The sequence below is a fragment of the Meriones unguiculatus genome, chromosome 3 (assembly GCF_030254825.1).
Source record: "Meriones unguiculatus strain TT.TT164.6M chromosome 3, Bangor_MerUng_6.1, whole genome shotgun sequence".
Taxonomy (NCBI): Eukaryota; Metazoa; Chordata; class Mammalia; order Rodentia; family Muridae; genus Meriones; species Meriones unguiculatus.
Window position 1 is genome coordinate 175,719,488 of NC_083351.1, and position 23,924 is coordinate 175,743,411.

Sequence of the window (23,924 nt, forward strand, 5' to 3'; positions counted from 1 at the left end):
GATCACTCTTAGTGTCACTCCATCCTCAGGGATTTCACGGGAGAAGTCATGTGGAGAGGGATTGCTCAGATCTTCTCCCCCAGGGGCAGAACTAGGATTTGGTCCCAGAGTGTACTCTGCCTTTGACTCTTGTCTTTATCATGAGCTGTTCCTCAAGGAGGCTATTACACGGACTATATATCGTGATGTCACATGAGCTGGGCTTACATGAGCCACGATAGTGCACAGAATCTAAAGGCTCTATCTAATTGTATAGTGCTATTGAAATTATGCATAATATTGGGCCAAAGATAGTTAGTTTATTTCATAATTTTTTAATCTTAGGATGATGGCAGCAGTCCATGTTCATCTGACATAGGCACTCTTGAGCTTTTGAAAAACCTTTCAGATATATTATTCCTCACTTTAGTTACTTAATGTCATTATACCATAGAAACTAAAAGTGTGGTAGATAGAGGGAACTTGAAACCAGGCACAGTTGCACATGCCTGTGATCCCAGCACTCAGGAAGGTAGAGGCAGAGGCAGGTGAATCTCTGTGAGTTCGAGCCCAGCCTGGTCGACAAAGCAAGTCCAGGACAGCCAAGAATACACAGGAAAATCCTGTCTTAAAAAAACAGCAACAAAAACAAAAGAGGGAATGTAAAAATTCTAGCTATTTTGCAAGGCTACTGTGGTTTAAAGTGATGATTTAAATATATAGAACTTCTGTGTGATACATATTCTAAGATATTTCTGGAGTTTTACTAAATAAAATTGCATTTTATTATATTGTGGTGCTTTGGGTGGAACCCAGGACCTTGCACATGCTGGGCAAACACTGTACCCACTGAGCATTTAAGAGAGCAGGGGCATGGCTCAGTGGTCTTCTGAGTTGCTTTTATCCCAGCATTAATGTATTTACAGACACTATTTGGTGATAAAACTCTTATGATAAAAATTTAAAACTACGTATTAGTTCACGAAAGGGTTCTGGGAGTCTTACCTCACGACCTCTGACAGCACAGTGAGAATTATTTCTGTTGGGATAGACGGCAGAGTTACAGTCAGAATCTGACATTTTCAGAATTTCCCTTCCACCGCCACCAGCCTCTCCCATGTGATTACTTTGTTGTTGACTTGTTAATACTGGTGTGACTGGGGCATTGGCATAGAAATCGTGTGCTTTGGTTATCTGTAAATGCTGGAAAACCGCATCCTTAACGATCCTGCCAGTGACGTAGAAGGTGTGTGATGGGGACTGTCCTCACGTGCTATGTGGTGTCTGATGGAGGGACATAGTCCTCACGTGCTATGTGGTGTCAGATGGAGGATGCTTTCTCTCATCTTAAACTCTGTGAACCCCCAGTGAAAGGATACTGACTGTCAGAGATGCAGAAACTTAGTTCTAAAGGTCTGGGACTGAATTCGCAAGCCGGGGGCGGTAATTGGTGAGTGTGTCGGGTTGATTCTGTCCTTTGTTTTGTAGTGCAGAGTGGCTATTCTTACCTTCTGTTGGAAGTCACTTTTATCAATGTAACCAGAAATAAAATCTTACCCCAAGGAAACCCTAAGAATAAGAAAGAAAAAAAAAGTTAAATCCTAGCCACAGTTCCCTCAATGAGTTTGTAATTCATGAAAACAAAGTTTACCTGCAGTTGGTTCAGAATGGAAGTGATTAACTGTAAAAGAAGAAAATGATACTGTCAGTGGCTGCATCTTGTAATTCATATTTATGTTAGTATATATGTCAGCTAAAACGTTTTGTATGTGAATGTTTTTTTTAGAACTTCACTTGTGTAAGACTTTAAAATGAAGATAGTTCAGATTTCTTTAATTTACAGAAGTACCTTTCTCTACCTTCTAACTGTATTGACAGTATTTGGAAGTTGAAAGTTGGAGAAACTCTGGCCCAATTCAAGCAGGTGGCGTTTTGATCATGGATGTGAATACCCTTTTGAGTGATCTATTGCAGCACAACTATGAATGCCAACTTTGTCTTGCAGATCTGTTTACACAGCTGTTTCACTGGAAATGTGTTGCTTTGTAGCTTCCTTAAGAGCTCAGCAGCTCCTTCAAGAAATTGGTTTGGCCTAAGTGGGGAATCCCTCTGTGCGCAAAGCTGCCTGTCCGAGAACAGGTAGAAACAGTGAAGCCGAGCACTGGCCAGCCTCAGCGCGCTTCTGGGTCACAGCAGGCTGTGTACTGAGTGCTGTGACAGGGGAGAAAAGGGGAGAGAGAGGCCAGGAAGGGGAGGGAGGAGAGGAGAGGGCATAGATGGGCTGCCCACCCCCCCAGCAGACAGGGCAGCCCTGTCAGTATTGTCCGCAGTCTTCAGGAAGGCCTTCGGTGGCTTGAACAGGTTGGAGTCTCTGAAGAGAGAATGTCCTCACAAGTCTGGCAGGTTGTTTTTTTCCACGCTGGAGGACCCAGCAAAGTCACGAAGCTACAGGTGAGTTCAATTCTACAGGTGAGATCAGGCCCCAGTTTCCTACCACTGGCTGCCGACGCTCCCTGGGTCGGTGGAGATGCTTGCCGACTCTGTAACCACCTTAATCCATCAGTGCTGGAGGCCCGGGGGCACAGCTAGTGAGAGGGTCTCACCTCCGGACAGGAACCCTAATGCTTAAGCAGGGTGTGCTGTGGGGAGGGCACCTGTTGCTTGAACTGAAATTGACTTTAGGCTTCCTGGTACGTTTAAAAATTCTTTAAGGTGGCTTGAACCATTCTGTATTCTAATCCTGGGAAATTCTATCCCTCACACATAAACTACTAATGCCCAGCTTTCTGATCTTTAAAAGAATACTGCATGCCATGTTTCTAAGACACTGTTAACTATGAAACTGCTTTTTTTTATTAATAGCATTTAAAAGAATAAAATGCATTTTATTCATTGTGAAGTATGTTCCTATTTCAGAAACGTTTGTGTGTTTTAGATAGAAATGGAACTTTTTAGTTTTATAATTATATTCAAATTATTCCTCCAATATTTTCATAAAGTGATATTTTAAGGAGCTTACTAACCAATAAACAGTTCATTAAATAGTTGAATTATGTGCAATTAATTTAAAAAACATCTTTTGGGTCAGATGTGCTGGTGCATCCTAGCACTACGGAGAGGGAGGCGAGGCAGGCAGATCTCTAAGAATTTAAGGCCAGCCTGATCTACATAGCGAGTTCTAGGCCACCAAGGACTACCCAGTCCCTGTCTCAAAAACAAGCCTGCTTCTGGGTGTAGATTGGGGTAATGCTTCACATACTCCATGCTTGTGACGAGTCACCAGCGGTGGAGTCTTCTCTCGCTAAAGCTGCCGTTCTGACTCCTCGCTCAGTTGCATCCGTAGTGGAAGACATTGTCTCGTCACCTCACAGTTGGGTGGACTGAGTGAATGGAAAGAAGTCTTCTCAAATGCTGGGTTGGTTTTGGCCTCTGGGTTTATGGGTTTAGCAGGTGTCCTTATTCTGTGCCAAGATGAACTAAATGAGTGTAGCGGCTCTCAGAATAAACCAAATGAGTGCAGTGGTTTTCCCAAATAAACTGAATAAGTGCAGTAGTTTTCTGAATGAACTGGCACATTTTTCATGCTACTAGGTGTTGTATTCTTAGAGACGCTATAAATTGACAGAGCGAAATATATTTACCGCTAAAAGTTGATTAGGTGTCAGAACCTTGAGTGAAAGAAACAGAATAATCCAAGAGTTACAATTTAGCATTTCACCTTTGAGTTAGCCTGGTAAGTGGAAACACACTTTGAAGACCCTCAGATGTTCTAAAATTCCATCATCAAATCCTCATCACTGATAGTTTACAAGCCCTCCCATACCCTTTCTAAAAATGATCTCTGGAAATGTACACCCCAAGTTTGCTGTGCGGGCTCTCAGCCCAGTAGGGACATCTTGAGAAGATCACACATAGGTGCTCACTGCATTGTACTTAGGAGAAGCTCGTCACGAGAGAAAGCCAATGGTTACGTCTTACAGGTCCAATAGTAGTTGGGTTAGTCTGGTACCATAAATACACAGCTTTGTGTTTTGGTTCATAGCTGAATCTATCCAGCTAACTATCCAAATAACTTATCACTACTTCAGGAAAGCCTTGTGAAAAACACCAAGTAAACACACCGTTTGTACCATAACTATGACCTTAAACCAGGCTCCAGAAATTCTGGGACAAGCTACATTTCAGGAAATCGTATCCCTAAACGTAAGCAGCACGGCTTGCAGGTGGGGTGAGCGTCAGACCCCCCCTCCCTGCCCTGATGCTGGAAGGTGGGAGTCTGCCCTCCAAAGCTTACGGAGCCAGCTACCTCTGCTTCCCCAGGCTGGCAGGCTCTCTCACTGCTCCTGCTGGGGACAGTGCCCTCCATGAGCTTACACCTGGGCCTGCACACATCAGCTCTCAGGGATATGTGGGGACTGTACAGTACATTCTTTAAATCAAGCCAGCTTTAAGTCTCTGCTATCCAAGTACCCTCTTAAAGGAAAATTTGCGTATATTTACCTGGTTTGGATCAAAAGGGAAGGGAAAAGGAATCGGGATCTACAAAAAGGGAAAAACAAAGATGAGTTGTGGTGAAAGAAGCCATGCCTGTTTTCCTTCAATGTCTTCTGTGCATTACTCAGTCATCCTTTATATTTTATGCCTCTAGGCCTGGGGACGGTAATAAACAAGACCACTGTCCTTATGAAGCTCTAGGTGTGAGGTACTGTTTTCCTTTAGGAGTTGTAATTCTTTTGCTTAATTAGTTAAACAAAGTGCCTTGTATCTCTTGCAAACCCAACCCATGAATTTCTATCACAGATGCCACTCTGCTTGCCTTTACGTGCAGGCTGCCCTCTGCTGCTCGGAAGAGGTTCCATGAACACTGGAATTCTTTTTGTTGCCACGGACCTGTCTTCTTTGGGAAGTGTTTTACTCATTGCCTTTGCATCTGGGTACATCAAAAGGACCCTGACTTTTAAAATTAATTGATATTTATTTATCCCAAGACAGGGTTTCTCTGTGTGTCCTTGGCTTGTCCTGGACTAGCTTTGAGGACCAGGCCGGCCTTGAACTCACAGAGATCTGCCTGCCCCTGCCTCCTGAGTGCTGGGATCAAAGGCCTGCACCACTGTACCCGATGACCCTGTCTTGTACTTAGACGTATCTCCAGTCCTCACCCATCCCGCTATAAAAATCCAACCATGAGGAGACAGCAAACGTGTCGGCAAGAAGGGCAAAATAATTATTTGCATTGACTTTTGAGAAAAAGTAAAAGTTACAAAAACCTGGCCCTGTTTTTTTTTTTTTTTTTTTTTTTTGAGAAAAGAAAGTGGCAAAGTGATTTAGTAACAGCAAAAGAAGGGCTGTCACAGAGGCTACTTTCATGTCACAAAGAGGGAGGCTCTTTATGGCCACTAGCACATACTGACTAGGCATGGAGGTCACAGCCTCTCAGGCAAGCTTGCTAGGGTTGTCACGCTCCACAGCAGGCTCTGCCAGGAGAGGAACATGAACAGCCTACGGCTTTTGCTTGTTTGTTTCTTTTTCTTTTTCAAGACAGGGCTTCTCTGTGTGGCCGTGGCAGTCCTGGACTTACTTTGTAGACCAGGCTGGCCTCGAACTCACAGTAATCCACCTGCCTCGAGTGCTGGGATTAAAGGCATGGCCACCATACCTGCCTGACAGCTTTCTTTTTAATATGTCATATTTCTGGGTCAAAATTTGGGAAGTTTGATAACCATCACCCAATTGATAGACTTGAGACTTCCCGTACCCTGCTTACCAGAGGAGCCTGCGGAAAGGGAAACTGAGGAAAGAATGGCAGGATTTGTGGTGGGTAGAAGAATCTCTGTAAACAGAAACACAGTCTGAATTCCGATTGCCAACTTGACAGCTTTTAAGCAAGGGGAAATGTGCCATTTGAAAGTACAGCATACCTGTTCGCTGGAACTTCCTCCAGATTGTCCAAGCTGGAAAACAAGAAGAGCAACAAGGTGAAGCAGCTGGCGGCACTACCTTACCCATCTAGACGTTTTATTTTATATAAAAATAGCTGGGGCTGGAGAGATGGCTCAGCGGTTAAGAGCACTGGCTGCTCTTCTGTAGGTCCTGAGTTCAATTCCCAGCAACCACATGATGGCTCACAACCATCAGTGATAGAATCCAATTCCGTCTTAACAAAAACAACAACAACAACAAAACCCAAAATGAAAACACACACATAAGAACAGCTAAAAAGCCTCCTGTGAGCATCACACCTGCCATCCATGCATCTCGGCCTCTGAAGTAGATTACGTATTTATCAGGGAAAGGCTGAGTTAATTTTGTTTAATGATTCAAGAATGCTTTAAAGTAATATTAATATTTTTGGCTTTAAAGTAATATTAAAAATGTTCCCATTTACTTTCTTAAGACTAAACATTGCATGCCTTATATTGGTATATTTGGCACCGACACTGTTCTAGATTTGTTTTCCGTGTGTAGAAGTTTAAAGTAAAGGGAGTAAGGGTGTCAACTCACACTTTGCGATCTCCCCACAACCTCTGACCTCTAACCCCTTCAAAAGACCCCTTGCTGCACAGCGTGCGTGCGTGCGTGCGTGGGATAGGGTTTCATGCTGACCTGGTGCTGGGCGTCGTCCGCAGTGAATGCAGGTCGCCCCTACAGACCTCACTTACTACAGAGGCGGAAAGCATGGCTGTAGGCAGCTCACAGCAAAAGATTCATTCAGCTGCTGCTGGTGCCACTGTGTCTCATGGGTTCTGAGATGGTATCAGGAGATGCAGCATTACTTCACAGCTCAACTCCAGAGCCAGCGCCCGCGTTAAATGGACACAATGCTTTAGCGCACCGTGGCTGAAACACGTGCTCTTTGCAGAGATGCTGACAGGTGAAAAGAGCACACGCCAAACTCTGCGAGCCATGTACGCTGCAGCAAGTTCACTAGCGCAGGGCTGCTATGGGGCAAGCAGGGTGTCCCGTTAGGGACTACAGACGGTGATGCTTGTCTGGGCTGGGCTTGCAGCTGGGTGGAGAGCATTGGCCTCCGAGTGCGGCGCCCCGGGTTTGAGCCCCAGCACTGCCAAGAATGCGTTCCATCAGCGGTTCTCCTTAACGTTGCAAGGACAGGCTCGGACTGGTTTGCGACCCGGCCGTGCTGCACACAGACGTAGGTTGTTAGGAAAACCTCGTTTTCCAAACGCCACAGTAAAGGCAGCCATGTGTAATAATTTAATGGTTTGTCATGCTCCTTATATTTCAGAGGTAAGTTTTCACTGTTAGCTTAGAGCTAGTGCGGGTAGTCTCAAATACCACTCTGAAATCCAGTCTACTGGGCAGTAGACTGGATGTCAGAGCAGCTTGGGGAGGAGCCTTTAAGAAAAGCCCAGATGATGAAGCGCACTGCCATAAACGAAGCTGAGCTCAACAGCTAAATTCCCCCCCCCCCCCCCCGGGTCCCTGTAGAGTACTCGCTAAGGTAGCCGAGAGCTTTCTGTTGCCAGTAGGACTTTAAGTGTCTGAGAGTCGCTTTTAATCCTTTGTACACTCTGGAGTCATTCTAACTCATTTGACAGGGAAGCATGCGTTAGTTAGTTCCCGTCCAAGGTCACCCGTCCACCTAGCAACTGCAGAAGCTGAGCTCTGTGACACACAGAGTCTTAGGCCGGGGAGATGACAGATCCCGTTGCGTGCCTGGACTCCGCTTTCCTCTTCTGTGAACTGTAAAGCTACGACAGATGCTTTCTAGCCCAGAAATGCGAAGCGGTGGTTGAGAGAACAGCTCAGTACTCACGGGGATTGGCAGAGCAGCAGCAGCGCCCAGCAGGGCGGCCAGGAGGAAACTCTTCATTCTGACGGAGGATCTGGAGCTGGGGGAGGGGGCTGCAGCTCGTTTCCTTCCATGTCCAGTTCCCACAGTGAACAGATGGTTGAGTGGACATGCTGACAGCAGTCAGCTAAATCCTGCCTCCAGACTCACACTTTTGATTTTTAAGCTTGGAAACCCTTTTTTAAAGCTTTAAATGCCTCTAGACCAGACATTCTCTGGCTTGGTTTATTACCTGCCAGCTCCCACTTTTCTCACGCCTTACAGCTCTGACTACACCCAGCTGATAAAAATAAGCACCATTGAGTACATTCAGTAAAACAACTCAAGGTCTGCTCTGCCATGTTGGTCCTGAAGTAAACCTTCGTGTTTGTAAAACCACACTTATTCAGAATTAACTTAACCCCTGCCTTCTAAACTAAATCGTTGTGCTGTGGAGTTTGTTCGAGAACAGCTTCAACATATTTTCATGAAGACTAGTCCCCACCACTGGAGGCAATTCCATCTATCTGTGAATCGTCTGCCAGCTGCTGCGGTCTACTTAAACTCAGTCTGTATCACTTCTTTTCATCCTTTTCCTTTGTATATTTTCAGGATTCAAACAGTTCTCTCTTCTCTTAATAAGTGGACATGGTAGATATCATTAAACACCTCGGCCCAGAGTACCCCTCATGCTTTGAGCAGTATGATTAATTACCTGCTTCAAGAGGTCCTCGGAGCGACAGATTCAGGATGCAGTGTGATGACACCCCTGCACTGGCTACTATTTAAGCGGTGCTACTAACGCCTGCATGGTTGTGGCAACGTGACTCATAAATTCAACGCTCAGCCGAGCAGTTGGCTTCAGACCAGGAACTCGGGTGTCTAAAGGATCATAATTCAATTACAGAATCAGGCTGGTTACTGAGAAGACACTCTCCTCGGCTGGTCTTTATCACAATCAAGTGGTCATTAAAAGGCAGCCACCGAGAGCGTGGAAATTCTAGGTCTGTACTTGCGGGCCTTGGACCCTGTGTAAGATCTGCGCATTCCACCCCTAGTATTTTCATTTCAAAATGAAAATGATTTTTCAAATAATCTTTTTTAGTAAATGTTTAGATGGCATCCATAATATAAAAATCAGTTGTTTTTATTTTTAAAGCATTTTTTTACAAAGTTGCCTGAGAGCAGAATAAAATTTAGGTATAATTGACATCTGCTAGCAGAACTGTTTCTAAAACTTCGCTTCTAAAAATTGGCTTTTAATTAAGACCTTTTTTTGAACATGCTCTGAAGTTTAGAATAATTTCTGAAATTAATTTCCTATTTGATAAAAATAAACAATTAGATTTTGTCTGGTCAAGTTGAACCTAATTATCTAGAAAGGACATGGCTTAATGTGGTTTTAGTTAAAGAACAAATAACTTACTGTTCTCAGAAATGATAAAAACAGTTGAAGATGATCGTATTGATGGTTTCTACTTCAACAGAAAACTACATAACCTCCCACTTTTGTTCAATATTAAAAAGTGGAAGAAAATGGATGCCAGGAATTTTTGGTGCCTCACTTCAGATGTTGGAAAACTATGTGGTTTTTTAATAATTATAAATATATAACAAGTATATTATATATATGAGCATATAGATAAAGTATATATAATGTGTTATAATATATATACATGTTATATATAAAAATACGTAAGTATGTAATTATAAGTGTATACTTATATATTTATGTCCCCATTGTTAGCATAACAGAAAAGCCCAACCAGAAACACAAAATTTCTAAGACACAATCAGGCCACAGGAATACGGCTCTTCATCTGTCCCTTTCACTTTATTTGGGGAAATGAAGCACATGGAGAATTTTGAGACCTCTCTTCCTCTCTGAGGAACAGGCCTTACCACACAGAGCTTTGAACTGGTTGGATAAAGCGGTGTAGAATCACCCAGATTTTAAACTGAATTTGGCTAAAAAGCGATTGAGTTCGACTCCCTCCTTTCACTAAAAGTTACATAAGGACAAAGGGCATTCACAATTAGTTTGGAACAATTTGTTTGCCACAGAAGGCATCTCGATCTTTTCTTTAAAAGCACTTTATTTCGAGTTGTGAGTGCGCACAATTCCATCTTGTTCTCTAATGTAAGCCCTAGGCCCGTCTGGTACATCCGATTGTTTAAGTAACTGGAAATAAACTTGAGCCGACACTTGAGGCTTTATAGACTGTTTATTAGGACATGAAGATACTCAAAATGAGGCATGTCACCACATCCCACATCCCTAGCGTGCATGAGGTGGTATGGGCAATACAAACACAGGTTTTTGTGTGTGTGTTTTGTGATTATCAATTATAAAAGTAGAGGCAGAAATGACATCGCTACCAGTTAAAACTGTCGCCAGAGGGCGCAGCCTGCAGCCGTTGACTCTACAATGTTAAAGTTTTATTTCCTAAGTTAATGTTAAGCGCCTGGCACATACACACATCACCAAGAAGCACCTGCTAGCATTGTCTTACATGCAAACAAGCATTTTGCTAAATGTGAATCTACAGTGTCGTGACTGCAGGTATTCCGAAGCAGTTGAAGCAGGAGAGGCCAGCCAGAAAGTTCCGAGTCTTCCAACTCTTATTTCAAAACAGAAGGTTTTCATCTATGTCCTCTGCAAAAACAAATAGATAAACAAACAAACAAGCTTTTAGAAAGTCATCTGAGAAGCTACAGAACCGCGAAGGCTGGAGCTGTGGAGGAGCAACACCATCTAAGGAGGCAGCATGATGAGATTCTCAGCATGGTTTGAACTCTGGGAAATGTTTCCAGGCTTCACTCCTGGCCCCTGGAAGCTGAACCCCTGCAGGTAGACAACTGTCATCTTTATCCAACAGAGGACCACCAAAGGAGGGAGGTGGCTGGGAGGATCGGGCCAAGGAGTGCCAGGTATGAAGGGCGGCTGAAGTGCCGTAGAAAGGGTAAAATGGGTTTGAACTGAGTCATCTGCAGAAATGCCTGTAGCTGCACAGATGGCTGACACAGTCCCCACCCCCTCGGCGTACACAAGGCCGCTCTGTACCAGGAAGGCCTTGCCACCACTGGCTGGGCACCCTACTACTGCCTCTGGTCCTGTGAGTGTTTCCTGCCCCTGACTTTCCTTGGGGGAGGGTGTAGTCTCCCCTTCCCCTCTGCCACACCTTTGACATAGAACTCCCCTGGATTCCTTCATTTTGGGGGGTGACTCTCAGTCTCCTTCCTGAACCCCTTCTTCAGCATCTGTTATCTACATTTTATTACTCCTTGGTGTTCGGTCATTGACCTTTGTCTGGTACCTCAACACAGTTTCTTTAGCATAATAATTCCATTCCTTAGTGTTGATGCCTCCCCGTATGCCCAGGTCTCTCTCTTTCTCTTGCTGGGGATAAACCCGAGGCCACGCACATTTGAGGTAAGAATTCTACCACTAAATTATATTCACAACTCCCCAAATGCATATTTCAATTTCCAGACTTTCTCTTGAAATCCAGACTCAATATTGAGGTATGGATTGTGTTGTCTTGTAAGTAACCCTTCATCTTGTCCAAATGGAATTTGTCACTTCCCCAACCCTGCCTCTGTCCTGTGTTTCCCCTGTCAGAGCCTGTGGCCATCTGGCCGGGCTCAGTGGGAATAGGGTGGCCACACTGCTCACGTTCTCTGGATTCTCTCAATTGTCTGCTTCCTGCCTCCTTCCCACCAGCCTTTGTCTCCTTCTACCCCAAGGCTGGCAGACTGAACATACGTCTAAATTAAGATGTCTTGACTGTATTACTTACTTCCCCACAACCACTTCTGAGTCAGGTTCTTATCAACTCTTGCATTTACCACAGTCTCAGCCATTCGCTACTCTCTCCGCAGTATGACCATCCTCCTGTTTGAGGATGCTCCAACACTCTTAAAATACAGTCTTTACAGGGCTTAGGAAACCCCGTGTGGTCTGACCTATCGCCCTGGTAGTTTCACTGGAAGGTGTTTTCTAAGAGGGATGTGAACAGCTGTCAATAGGTGGAGTATTGGCTGGGTTTTGGTCAACTCTACACAGGCTGGAGTCACCTGGGAAGAGGGAACCGTCAGACTGGCCTGTAGACAGGCTTGTGGGGCATTTTCTTGATTGATGGTTGATGTGGAAGGACCCAGTCCACTGTGGGTGGGGCCATCCCCTGGGAAGATGGTCCTGGGTTCTATTAGAAAGCACACTGAGCAAGCCATGGGGGGCAAGCCAGCAGGGAGCATCCCTCCATGGCCTCTGCATCAGCACCTGCCTCCAGACTCCTGTCCTGTTTGGGTTCCTGTTCTGACTTCCTTCAGCGATGGAATGTGACCTGAGATTGTAAGCTGAAATGAACCCTTTTCTCCCTGTGCTGCTCTTGATCATGCTGCTGACCACATCAATAGAAACGCTGACTAAGACACATCAGTGCTAAATAAATGAAGAGCCCCCACGACTTTCCAAACTTCATTTTTACAGCTAACGATGAGAAGAATGGAGGGAAAGTGACACGGCCTGGTGCGCAGCTGGCTAATGGCAGAGCTGTGCCATTTGGACATAACTAGTTTAGATCACAGCAGTTGAAATTCAGGAAGACACTGGCTACAGTTTATCTTCTATGCTCTTATTAGCTTCCACGGGGAAGAAAGTACAGTTGTAAAGAGATGCCTTTCTTTCTCTGCCTCGCCTTGCTGTGTCCTGAAGTGATAACTTGTTTACTTCTTCTAACTGAACATTTAATGACCGCCTTGCTGGCTCAGTATGTGGTAATTCTCTCCCAGCTTCAAAATAGCGTAAGGCTGGCCAGACCGCAGTGACAAACAAGACAATCAGGGGCTTTGCAAGTCACTGGACTTTGGCCTTTCTTGCTCTTCCCAGACAGCCTCCCAGGACAGAGCCTGTGCAGGCTGACACGTGGAAGAACTTCCAGACATTTTTGCAAGAGAGAAGCACAACTCTTTTTCCTTAAGTAAATGCCCTTTATGGAAACAGCCCTTTTTATCAGGTCTTTAAAATCCTGAGTCCTTTAAGAAGACTTATACAGAAATGTCCTGGCCCAGCTGAGTTCTTCATGCTGATACCAGTGGCTTCAGCTGCGGTTCGCCTTTGCAGCAGAGAGTTGAAAAGATGGGTTTAGCCATTTGGGGGGGATACATTTGCACATGTATAAATACAATGGATATTCTTGTTTCGTCTGGCTCTAATAAGCTATTAGACATATTCATTCCGTATTAGTACAAACGAGGTTGGGTTTCCAAAATGGCCTCCGATGATCCGCCATGGCCAGCGTCCCCCACAGGAGAGCAGCATTGTCCTGTGTGACCAGGGAACATGGCGGGATGACCTCAGCCTCAGGTTACTAAGGGAGAAGCGATGCCCTGTGACTAGCACGCGGTGGCGGCCCGCAGCCACCTGCCAAGAGCGCAGTGACTGAGCTCAGACGCAACCCTGCAGACAACCAGCACAGTGCTAACAGAACCTCCCAGACAGCTGGCTCCTGCGCTCCTGACCCTGGCAGGGTCTTCAGCTGCACGTCTGGGGAGGACTGGCTGTGTAGTGCAGCGAGGTGCCGACAGAAACAGGCTCAGCTCTGGCGTTTATTCAGAGAATACTGCTGTCATCCTTCTCTCACCCACAGACGACTCCCTCCCGACACTCGGGGAGTCTTGCTCATCCCAAGCCATTGAACACTGGCATGAGGAAACATTTTAAGTCACACAGATAACCTCTTTGAGGGAAATTCTGACTTTTTATGATCTTATTTTTTTTTTTTTTACTGCTTGACTGTATGGTCCCCCAGAAGACGACTCAGAATTTTCCTACATTATTGTTATTTTTATTGTTGTTGTTGTTTCAAGGCAAAGTTTCTCTGTGTAGCCCTGGCTGTCCTGAACTCACTATGTGGACCAGGCTGGCCTGGAACACATAGAGATCCACCTGCCTCTGGCTCCTGAGTTCTGGGATTAAAGCCTCCCCCAGCAAATATTATGTTATTTTTTATATGTATGTGTCTTGTGTATTCTTTAGTGCAAATGCGTGTGTTATATGCATTCAGGGGTCCTAAGAACTGCAATTGCAGGCAGTTGTGATGAGATACTAAACTTACCTTCTTTAATTCCAAAGCAGTGGCCCCATTCCTTCAAGGTGATGTGCTTGTCCTTGTTGGGGTCACACTCCTCAAAGAAGCGCGTTATGCAGTGCTCCATGGGCACCAGGGAAGCCCTCAGGGGGGCAAGTTCGGAATGGGTCAGGATCCTGCAAGAGGACAGTGGGTCTGAGGGCTTAAGTCTCCATCACCGAGGACATTTCCTTCTGCAACGCCAGTGTGTTTGCTGAATGAGCCCCACACAGTGAAAAGCTGCAGGCAGGCATGGGTTCTGGGGCCCAAGGCTTGCCTCTTTGCTGCGAATTGCACACCCTCCAATCCTGGTCTCTGTATGTGAACCTAGAGGCGTGCTTGTGTGAGCTGGCTCTCATTCGATGGCCAGCCTGGATTGTCCCAAAGGTGGCGTTTGGCCCAATAGGTTACCTTGGGGATTTAGTTCAAGAACGAGAACTGAAGGAATCTCTGTGGGGAACCCGGCCTGGTAATTCGGAGCTGTGCTGTTGTCATCTTCAATTACTTTCTGAGGGATTTTTAATTGGATTCCTAACCACAATGGCTTCTATTTAGTATTAAAAACTGAAGCCAGAGACATTGCCAACTGTGTCTCAAGTTCTGTTTCATGTGGGTGTGAACACATCAGGAAATGTGCTGGGTGCAAGAGGTAAGGGGGTTTTACCTGTCTGCAGGGTGCTGGTCCAGTTCATTAAACTGCCAGTGCACAGGGTACACATACATATGGTAGTTCTTCTTAAAGTCCCTCAGCAGAAGCTCAATGGGGTGGTCTCCAGCCAGGAGCCGCTTCTCATCCAGGTAAATTTTCTTGACCTGAGATTAAGAAGGGAGAAGGTTTTCAGAGTAGCAGGTAAGTGTCTTGGGATTATCATTTGTTAGGGAACAATAATATGACAGAGGAAAAGCTGACCAGGGTGTGAAGGCTGGTCTAGACAAAAGGAATTCCAATCAACACAGCTTTTCCTCCCTCCCTCCCTCCCTCCCTCTCTCCCTCCTTTCCTTCCTTCCCTCCGTTTTTCCTTCCTTCTTTATTTTTTGTTTTAGAACAACTCAGCAAAATAAAATTATTGTTTATTGCCAGACATTGTGGACACATCAACTTATTTTTGTATAGTAATCTGTTTCTTTGCCTCGGATGTAAACTTTTCTTCTTTCTTTCTTTCTTTCTTTCTTTCTTTCTTTCTTTCTTTCCTTCCTTCCTTCCTTCCTTCCTTCCTTCCTTCCTTCCTTCCTTCCTTCCTTCCTTCCTTCCTTCTTTCTTTCTTTCTTTCTTTCTTTCTTTCTTTCTTTCTTTCTTTCTTTCTTCTTTCCTTCCTTCCTTCCTTCTTTCTTTCTTTTGAATATAAACTTTCTAAGGTGAAAAATTTTGTGTTCATTGCTGTATCTCTAGAACTTAGGTCAATTCTGGCACCTAGAATATATTCAGTAACTACCTGATGAAGGGATCTCTCTTGGAACTTCAGGATCAATGTTTCACACTTTTAAATCTTAACATGCTGCTGACATTGTGAGCAACTAATTTTCCTTGTAGCAGAATCCATGTCTGCCTTACAATGGCAGAAATATAAACATGTTGGACTGCTTTCGTCAGAAAACATTGTTCCCCAGAGGCCCATGTCTAAATCCCCAGAGGCTTAGTCCCCAGCCCATGTCACTAATGGGAGGTGATAGAACCCTTCAGAGATGGCTTCTAGTTGGAAGTTTCCTGGTTTCACGGGGGCATGCCCTTGAAGGGGGTGTTTCATTCTCTGCTCAACCATGACGTAAACACATGCTCTCTGACGCAAAGCACTGTCTCTTCATGGGCCCAAAGCAACACAGCTGGCATCACTCACGGACTGAAACTTCCAAGACGGTGAACCAAGAGACCTTTCACCTTGAAGTTATCTCCCGCGTTTGTTACAGTCATGGAAAGCTGATCACATAAATGCTGAATTTGTTAATTTTTCTCAACCATAGCTTTCTGTAGATACAACGTAAGGAACACTTTCCAGGCCACTGGCCCTTAGGTAGAATGTGAGCAGTTTGGCTATATCAAGAAGGTTGTGAGATGGAAGATGAGTGCTGCAGAATGTTAGTGTGTGCAGGAAAGCAGGGCAGGCTTTCTCTGCTGTGCAAGGTAGGACGTTCCCGCCATGCCTTCCCCCTCTCGGATCCTGCAGATAGACTCTTCGGTAGCTTACTTTGCTCCTTTGCTTTTCGTTTAGATAGCCGTCGTGTTTCGGATTCGGTTCATAAAGCTGCATCAGGATGTTTTTCAGCCAGTCTCTCATCCGCAGGGGAAACTGAGCCACTTCAAAGTCCGTGCAAGCAGGGATAGCTGTGTAAGCAGAAAACATGTAACCAACTTGAAATAGCGAGTCACAGGTAGAGCCTCCCATGCTTCAAAGTTGTTGGCTATTGTTTGTGATCCTCCTGCCTCAGCCTCCCAAGGGCCAAAAGGATAGACTCACATTGCTATGCCTGATAAATGACTATTTCTACCCAAAGAAAACCTTGATGGTGTTGGGGTGGGGCCTGGGCATTAGGATGTTTTTAGAGATCCCCAACTAATTTTTGGTATGCAGTGAAGGACTGAGAGCCGGGGCTGTGAAATCAGGGCCAGGCATTTAGAAACAGAGGGCGTGGGCTGTTGAGGAGCCGCAGAGAAAAAAAGCCAAGCTGGGCTCCCTGTGTGGCAGCAAATCACGCCAACTCTGCATTTCAAGAGGCCCATGCCTGTGTCCAGACCACCCCACGTCTGCGTCAGCTGCCAGGAGGGCGCGTTTCGTCACAGGCCTCAACGCTGTGGCTGCTCCCTCGACACAAGGCTTCAGAGTTTGTGGTGATACACCAAGAGAAAAGAATAACACACCAGCCTTCGTGGGCTTCTGGCCAGAATGTTCATGGGGGATGTTGTCCATGTCAATAGACAGAGCAAGTCAGAGGCTAACAGGTAACAGGAAGGGGCCCATGGGGTTGATCCTGTGTGGGTAGAAACCGAGGAGAAGCAGAAACACGAGTGGGCTGGACCAGTGTGCAAGAGCCAAGGGGAGCCAAACACAACTGAGAAAATCCTGCAAGACAGCGTTAAACAACTCTGAGAGACTCCACTGCAGTAAGATTCTTGGCAAAGACAAGTTGGATTGGGAGGAAGGTTTGCAACTCAGAAAGCCCCAGTCTTTCATGTCTGCACTAAGTGTGTGTTACAATGGTGCCTCTGAACTCGGGGCAGAACGGGAATTTTCTAGGTTTCTCGAAAAAACAAATAGTAAAACAAAACCATGCCTCGAGCACAGTCCCATGGACACAGAATCTCCCGAGATGAAGGCCTGGGGATCCTGAGTTGGTTTTAGTTTCAGACTACTCTCATAACGATACAAACTTTTTTTTGTTAGTATATGTAGAATTCAAAGTGGCACCGAAATCACCCCAAATCCACCTGCAAACGACGCTTGGCAGTAGCGGCCAGTCTCTTACATTTGCAAGCTCCAAAGTAATCCAGCTGCAGCTGGTGTCCCTTCTTGGTCCCTTCCAGCCGGCACTTGGTAGCAAACAGGTGGCAGGAGCTGGTGTAGGTCTGGTTGTCAGTGCCACAGACCTAAGGGAGGGCAAAAAGAGCGCTGATGGAGACGAATCCCCAGGGAGAACACTTCCCTGCGACTCACAGAGCATCTGGCAAATGTGCCATGCCAAAGGTGTGCCCTGGCAGAGTCTACTAAGATAGCAATTCTCTGATTTGGCACACACACACACACACACACACACACACACACAAATCTAAGTTAAACCAATGATGGTAATTTAACGCCATACAGACCTCCATAGAACTGTAATCGTGAATGTGCCAAGGACAGAGGGAACTCAAAAGTTCTCTCGAGCAAATTCCAGCACTATCTTTTAAAATTTAAATGTAAATATTTTATGCACTATGGGTGTAGTGTACACACTAGACTCTGTTTCCGTGTGTGTGCACAGTGGATGCATGTGTGTGTGTGTATGTGTGTGCTTAGGCTGATGTTGGGAGTCTTCTGTGTTCTCTCCCCACCTGATTTTGCTGGCCGTATCTCTCAACGGAACTCATCTATACCACTAGTCTTGCTAGTCAGCTTGCTCCAGGGCTCAGCGCTTCCCACTCCTGCCTTCTGAGTGTCCTGGAGTTACAAGTACACTGCCACACCCACCTAGCAGTTGTGCAGGTGCTGGGGGTCTGAACTCAGAGACCTGCGTAGAAGGCTTTTCCCAATGGTCCATCACCTCGGCTCCACCATTACTTTTTTATGGCCCAATTGGAATAGTTTGATTTCTCTGGTATTTGTTCCTGTTCAGTATTACTTCAAATATCAGATAACCTGTGCACTTAGAAAATAAGATTCAGCTGCAAACTATTTCTGCTCAAGCAACTAAAGCTTTGCTGTATCCCGAGGACGATTCTGCAGAATACTTACTTGGTCGAGGGTTTTTGCAGGGGGACAAGTCTCCGGGTCTTGGCAAACACAGTGGGGGTTCCCCTGTCGGTCTGTTTTGCAAGTGTGTCCCCTTTTGCACTGGAAGTTTGTGCATGAATCTAAGAGGAAGGTTTGCAAAGGGAACATGGAGACAGAGAAATTGTGTATTAAATACAAAGTCATCCGGACCCGGACGGTTCGCTTGATTTTAACTAGTAAGACAGAAATGTCAGATCCCTGAAGACGTGAAAGCAGAGAGATGCTGAAAGCCACTTTAACTGATGTGCTAATCTGCAGATGGACTCTCTGGCATCAGACTTATGCATGGGAATTAAGTATCTGCTTACTACAGACTGGCTTGGATCTGGAAGAGTACAACCACTTTTCTTGGCCTGCCTAAGGTAGTCAGAGACTCAAGCATAGAAAATGATGTGCAAAGAGGTCAGAAGTTAAGCCAGGATAATTTACTTTTGCTGAAGTTAAAGATGCTTGTGGTTGAGGAAGGATGGATTTGAGAACACTCGGCAGATAAAGACAGCTTTGTGTACAATCTCCATAGGACTTTCAGTTTGTAAGAGCATTGACCCATGGTTATCAAACACACACACACACATGCACGCATGCACGCACTCGCACATGCATGTGTGTGCACACACACACACACACACACAAAGTACCATCGCTTTATGGAACATTTCCTTGAGGAGGCTAGAGTGTGGATTTCTGAATCATGGAAGAGGGATGCTAGCCCTAATGGCAGACTCCAGCCCTCCCTGGCCCCGTTGCAGCTCAGTATCTACTCACCAGCACTGTACCCTCTGGAGTTGCCCTCATCTGAGGGTCCAGCATTTGATGAACTCTCAGCTTTCTTGGCCTTTGAAACAAGAGCAAAATTTTGGTGCTATGAAGAGAGCAATGAGTTGCTTTTTGTCTTACTGTGCATATCTTCACAGAGCTGTGCATACTTCCACAGATCCATGCACACCTCCACAGACCCATGCACACCCCCACAGAACCATGCACACCCCCACGAGCTGTGCATACCGTTCCAGAGCTGTGTAGACCTCCACAGAGCCATGCACACCTCCACAGACCTGTGCATACCTCCAAGGACCCATGCACACCTCCATAGAGCCACGCATGCTCAGATCTCAATAGGGAACCTGCTGCAACTGCAGAGTTAGATGGTAACCCATGGAGAGCAAGAATCACTCCATGTGAGGTAAGACCATCCCTTCAGAGTTGGGAAAGCACCATTCCCATAAAACATCTTGGGATTCTGTCATGAGAATGGGAGTCCATCAGTTGCTGATGTGGAGGTGTTGACAGAACTTTCTTAGTAGGTTTTGAGGTATGAGAAGCTTCCTACTTTAGAATGACAGGAGAGGTCTCAGGGCTTGAGATTACTTGTCACCCCAAATGGCATCAGTTCCTCTTAGGGTGCTGCTGGGAATTTGCCTGAAAGTCCCAGGTGATTAATCCACCAAATCAAAACAGAGTTCCCTTTCTCTCCACTGCAACTTCCAGATTTTCATCTGGACATGTGTTTGCTTAACAAAGCAGTTCTTTAATTTTTGTGGTTAGTTTAACAAACACTGCTGGCTCTCTGATTATTTTGGAGGCATTCTGATGGACATTATCTCACCTGGACTAGCAGGACTAGCAGGGCCCTAGCTTTCAAAACAGTAGAATCACAGCTGCCAGTGTCCCAATTCTTTAGTTCTGTCAGAACTTTCCAGCTAGGATCATCCATCCATCCATCCATCTATCCATCCATCCATCCATCCATCCATCCATCTATCTATCTATCTATCTATCTATCTATCTATCTATCTATCTATCTATCATCTATCTATTTCAGAGACAGGGCTTCTCTGAGTCCTGGAACTCACTCTGTAGACCAGGCTCTCCTTGAACTTAGAGATCCACCTGCCTCTGCCTTCCAGTGCTGGGATCAAAGCTGTATTCCACCTCCACCTGGCAGCTCTAGGGATTTTTAACCCTGCTATCTACATTTCTGAGCTTGATAAATGATAGAAATGTATTTGGCCTGTTCAGAGAACAGACTGGCTGTGTTGGGAGTTAGAACCTCTCTGGAAAGTCCCAGACAAAATCAGTGTGCCAGCGTCCTTGCTCCCAAATGGACTAATCTGTGGAAGTTTTGTTGTTGTTGCTGTTATTTTATGAATTTTAAAAATACTTATTATCTATACTGTGTTCTGTCTGCATGTATGCCTGCATGACAGTAGAGGTCACGAGATCTTATAGATGGTTGGGAGCCACCATGTGGTTGCTGGGAATTGAACTCAAGGTCTCTGGAAGAGCAACCAATGCTCTGAACCTCTGAGCCATCTCTCCAGCCCCATTATTTTGTTAATTTAATGAGGTTATTTTTGTTAGACTCTTTTCCTTCCGTATGTAATGCTTACATTTCTATCTGGTTGTTTTTTTGTACTTCTCAAATAACTGTCACTCACATCAAAGGTCTGCTTCTAATGGGAGTTCCCAGGCTAACGATGTAGACAGGCAGAAAATTATGCATTTGTGCAAGGCGAGAATCCATCATCTGAGCACTTGAAAAATGAAATTCTCCAAAATCCAACTACTTATTGAGTGCTGACATGGCACCAAAAACAGAGGTTTGACACATGGCCTCATGTGACAGGTCACAACTAAAATGCAGACGCATTAAGAATATTATATAAAATTACACTTAAGTTGTGCATACACACATAGAGAGTGTTTGTAAAATGAATACATTTTGTACTTAAACGTAGATTCTATTTTCAACATATCTCATTATGTGTTTGCACTCTCCAGATTCCCAAACAAAATCACCATGCTTTTGGTCCCAGTCACCTCAGATGAGGGATGCTCAGCCCATCTGTATCTTAGCAATGTGCTGCTGCACACGCAGGGCAGAGTGGGAGAGGATACAGGGCAGTTGGCTAATGGATTGGACAAGCATCATCATAAATAATCTCACCGCTTGGTCGTCTCCAGCCTCACTTTTATCTACGTTCTCATTCCCATCTGTTGTTTCCTCACCATATTTGAGGTAATAGGAAAGAGAATGCATTCTTTCAGCCTCGAGGAGTTCCTGGCTTGGAATGAAATAGTCATCAGTTCCGCTATGCTTAGAGTCCTCAGCACCCCCATCATCCCTGGTTCCGTGATTCCTAGGCACGAAGGCACCATCGTCGGTAGGTTCCACAGAAGCAGTCTTTTCATCCTTGTTCTTCCGGTTACCAAAAGCTTCCAGGGAAGCCTCCCCTTCTTGGCCCTGCCACTCTGCATGTTGACTCTTCTTGCTGCTCTCTGTCTTGCCATCCTCCCCTTCCGCATCAGCGTCACCCGCTTGCCCTTGGTTTTCTTGCTCAGATCCATTCTTCGGCATCTCACTCATCTGAGTCGGCTGACTGGGCTCCTCTAACTTTTCATCAGCGTGGTCACGGGGTCCCTCTGGCTTGCTGGCAGGCTGCTCCTCGGGCGATTCCTCTCCTTCTTCTTGGTTCTCACTGGGGGCACCAGCATCTGCTGGCTCTTCCTCTTCCTCCTCTTCTTCACTGGGAGTGCTTGGATCATGCTTCTGGCTTTCTTTATCCATTAAGTTTTGGTTATGCTTACTGCTCTTGTTCTGTTGCTGGTGGGAGTCACTTTCAGGCTGCGCCGGGCTCTCCTTTGTGCTGTTGTCACGTTGGTTAGAATCCACAGAGGAACTAGAAGCAGTGGCAGAGAAACCGGTGCTCCCCAGGAGCATCTGCTGTTGAGGCTCGCTTGTACCTTCTTGTAGATCCAGCGTTTCTTCCGTTGGTGAATATTCCGTGTTCACGCTTAAATCTCCATCACCTTCCTCCTCATCCTTCAGCTGCACCTCGTGGCTGTAGGTTTTGTCCTGTTCCATTGACTGTTCATGGGTTTCCTCTTCTGAGTTCAGGGCTGAAGGTTTTTCAGCCTTAAAAGAACAAAAGTTCATTCTTGAAACAAATGACCCGGTACCCTTACTTCCCACTGCAAAGCTAACATTAAACGTTGCTCCTTCTTTTTCTTCGTACGTTATCATATGACTATATTTGTGCTGGAAAGCACAGGTTTAGCCTGAATTTGAATTTTGTGAAATGAAATGGTAATCCAGCACTTCACTGCTTGGAGCATGCTATCAGTACCATAGCTTCTAGGGTTTGGCGATAGTTTGCGTGATTACTGTACTTACAAAATTAAACTGCGAAATGGATATATTAAACTTGCAAGCCTGCTTTTGATCCTGAATACTCTAGGGAAAGGGAAAGGATGACATTGATATGGTGGTTATTTTTACCTTCTCGGTGGGATTGCTTTCTATGTCTGCTGCAGCTTCGGCCTCCACGACGGGGACTGTAGCATTGTTGGGGATCACTGGTGTTGCCGTAGTTGGGTTGGAATGACCAGAGAGAAACCTTGCATTTGTCTGAAAAAGTGAAGATTTTATGTTACTAATACATCAATGCCAACCGAAAAAAAAATACAAGTTCTTGTCGTTATCACTAGTACGGAGATCTTTACTAATAACATTAATGAATGATATTCTCTAGAATTTTCTAGCTGACAAGCAAATGCCTGGAATTTACCATTACCTGAAAGAATTAGAGTCAAATTTATGAAAGATTATATATGCAAAGACTGGCTCAAAATATTCCAATAATGATTATTCTTGACCTTCAGAATTTTCAAACTTTGACAAAAATATTTGTATTTTATATTCTCTGAGCATTATTTAACACAAAATTGGAGGAAAACAAAATTAACCCTGGGATGTTTCATTGTACAGCACATGGACTGCCTTTAAGTTCTCACAGATAATTAGCAGAAAAAAATTATACGATTTTGCTAAACATTTATTTTCTGGGCCCCATTGGCATCAACATGCATCACGCCATCTTTGACTAAAAAGCGATCTAATTTAGAACTAATTCAAAGATTGTATGGGACAGGGCATGGAGCCTGTGGGGAGCAGAAGCTACGGAGACTGACGTCAGCGTGAGCAATGACTTGGAACAAGATTGGAGGCATCAGTGAAGAGCTGGGTAGTAATGCACAGTAAGAAGGTTGAGTGAGTGGACTTTGAGGGAATCTCCCTTCAAGCCTTGGCTGCTTTGGTCTCTATGGGGCCTGTATCCTTGCCACCTCCTCTGGAGAGGTGAGCAGAAACACACAGAGTGACGGACATAAACTGTTTTGTAAATTGCAAAGAGCTTCGAGTTAGAATTACCCTTCCTGCCAGGGACTCTCCGTCACACGAACCATCAGTGTCTGGAGTGGGTGTTTGCCATTCTCAGACTCCATTTGGAGCCTTCTTCCCCACCAGCAGCTCCTGCAGTGCCTCAGTGTCTGTAAAATGGGCCAGGGGGATGCAGGGTCTGGGAGGATTTGGTACTATTCTACATCTAACCTCCTTCTCGGGTAAGAGGGTTAACACTGAAAATGGCTTGAGAGAAGCTGAAGGAAAGAGAAGGAGAAAGAATAGAGTCCATTTGGGTAGGTCCCCTCTTCCACAGGGTGTCAAGGGAGACAGATGGGCTGTTACGCTTGCTGATGAATGCCTGTTCTCCTTCCCTTCTC

The 23,924-nt window shown here is 45.3% G+C and overlaps 2 protein-coding genes across 2 annotated transcripts in view; both read right to left on the reverse strand.

Moving 5' to 3' along the window:
• Positions 1-1,573: 1,573 nt before the first annotated feature.
• Positions 1,574-8,147, reverse strand: Scpppq1 (secretory calcium-binding phosphoprotein proline-glutamine rich 1). The gene is made up of 6 exons (XM_060378860.1): positions 7,754-8,147; positions 5,898-5,930; positions 5,744-5,809; positions 4,480-4,518; positions 3,621-3,647; positions 1,574-1,660 (listed from the first exon to the last, which is right to left on the reverse strand). Exons 1-6 carry the CDS (start codon positions 7,808-7,810, stop codon positions 1,574-1,576), a joined length of 309 nt encoding a protein of 102 aa, XP_060234843.1. The 5' UTR covers positions 7,811-8,147.
• A 1,827-nt stretch (positions 8,148-9,974) lies between these two features.
• The window catches only part of Sparcl1 (SPARC like 1), a 29,587-nt gene continuing 15,637 nt past the window's right edge, over positions 9,975-23,924 (reverse strand). Inside the window, exons 3-11 of the mRNA XM_060381061.1 lie at positions 22,645-22,773; positions 21,313-22,281; positions 19,131-19,200; positions 18,327-18,445; positions 17,359-17,479; positions 16,083-16,219; positions 14,564-14,712; positions 13,888-14,036; positions 9,975-10,424 (exon numbers count right to left, since the gene is read on the reverse strand). Coding sequence (XP_060237044.1) covers positions 10,396-10,424; positions 13,888-14,036; positions 14,564-14,712; positions 16,083-16,219; positions 17,359-17,479; positions 18,327-18,445; positions 19,131-19,200; positions 21,313-22,281; positions 22,645-22,773 — 1,872 coding nt within the window. The 3' untranslated portion in view covers positions 9,975-10,395. The remainder of the gene's footprint in view (positions 10,425-13,887; positions 14,037-14,563; positions 14,713-16,082; positions 16,220-17,358; positions 17,480-18,326; positions 18,446-19,130; positions 19,201-21,312; positions 22,282-22,644; positions 22,774-23,924) is intronic.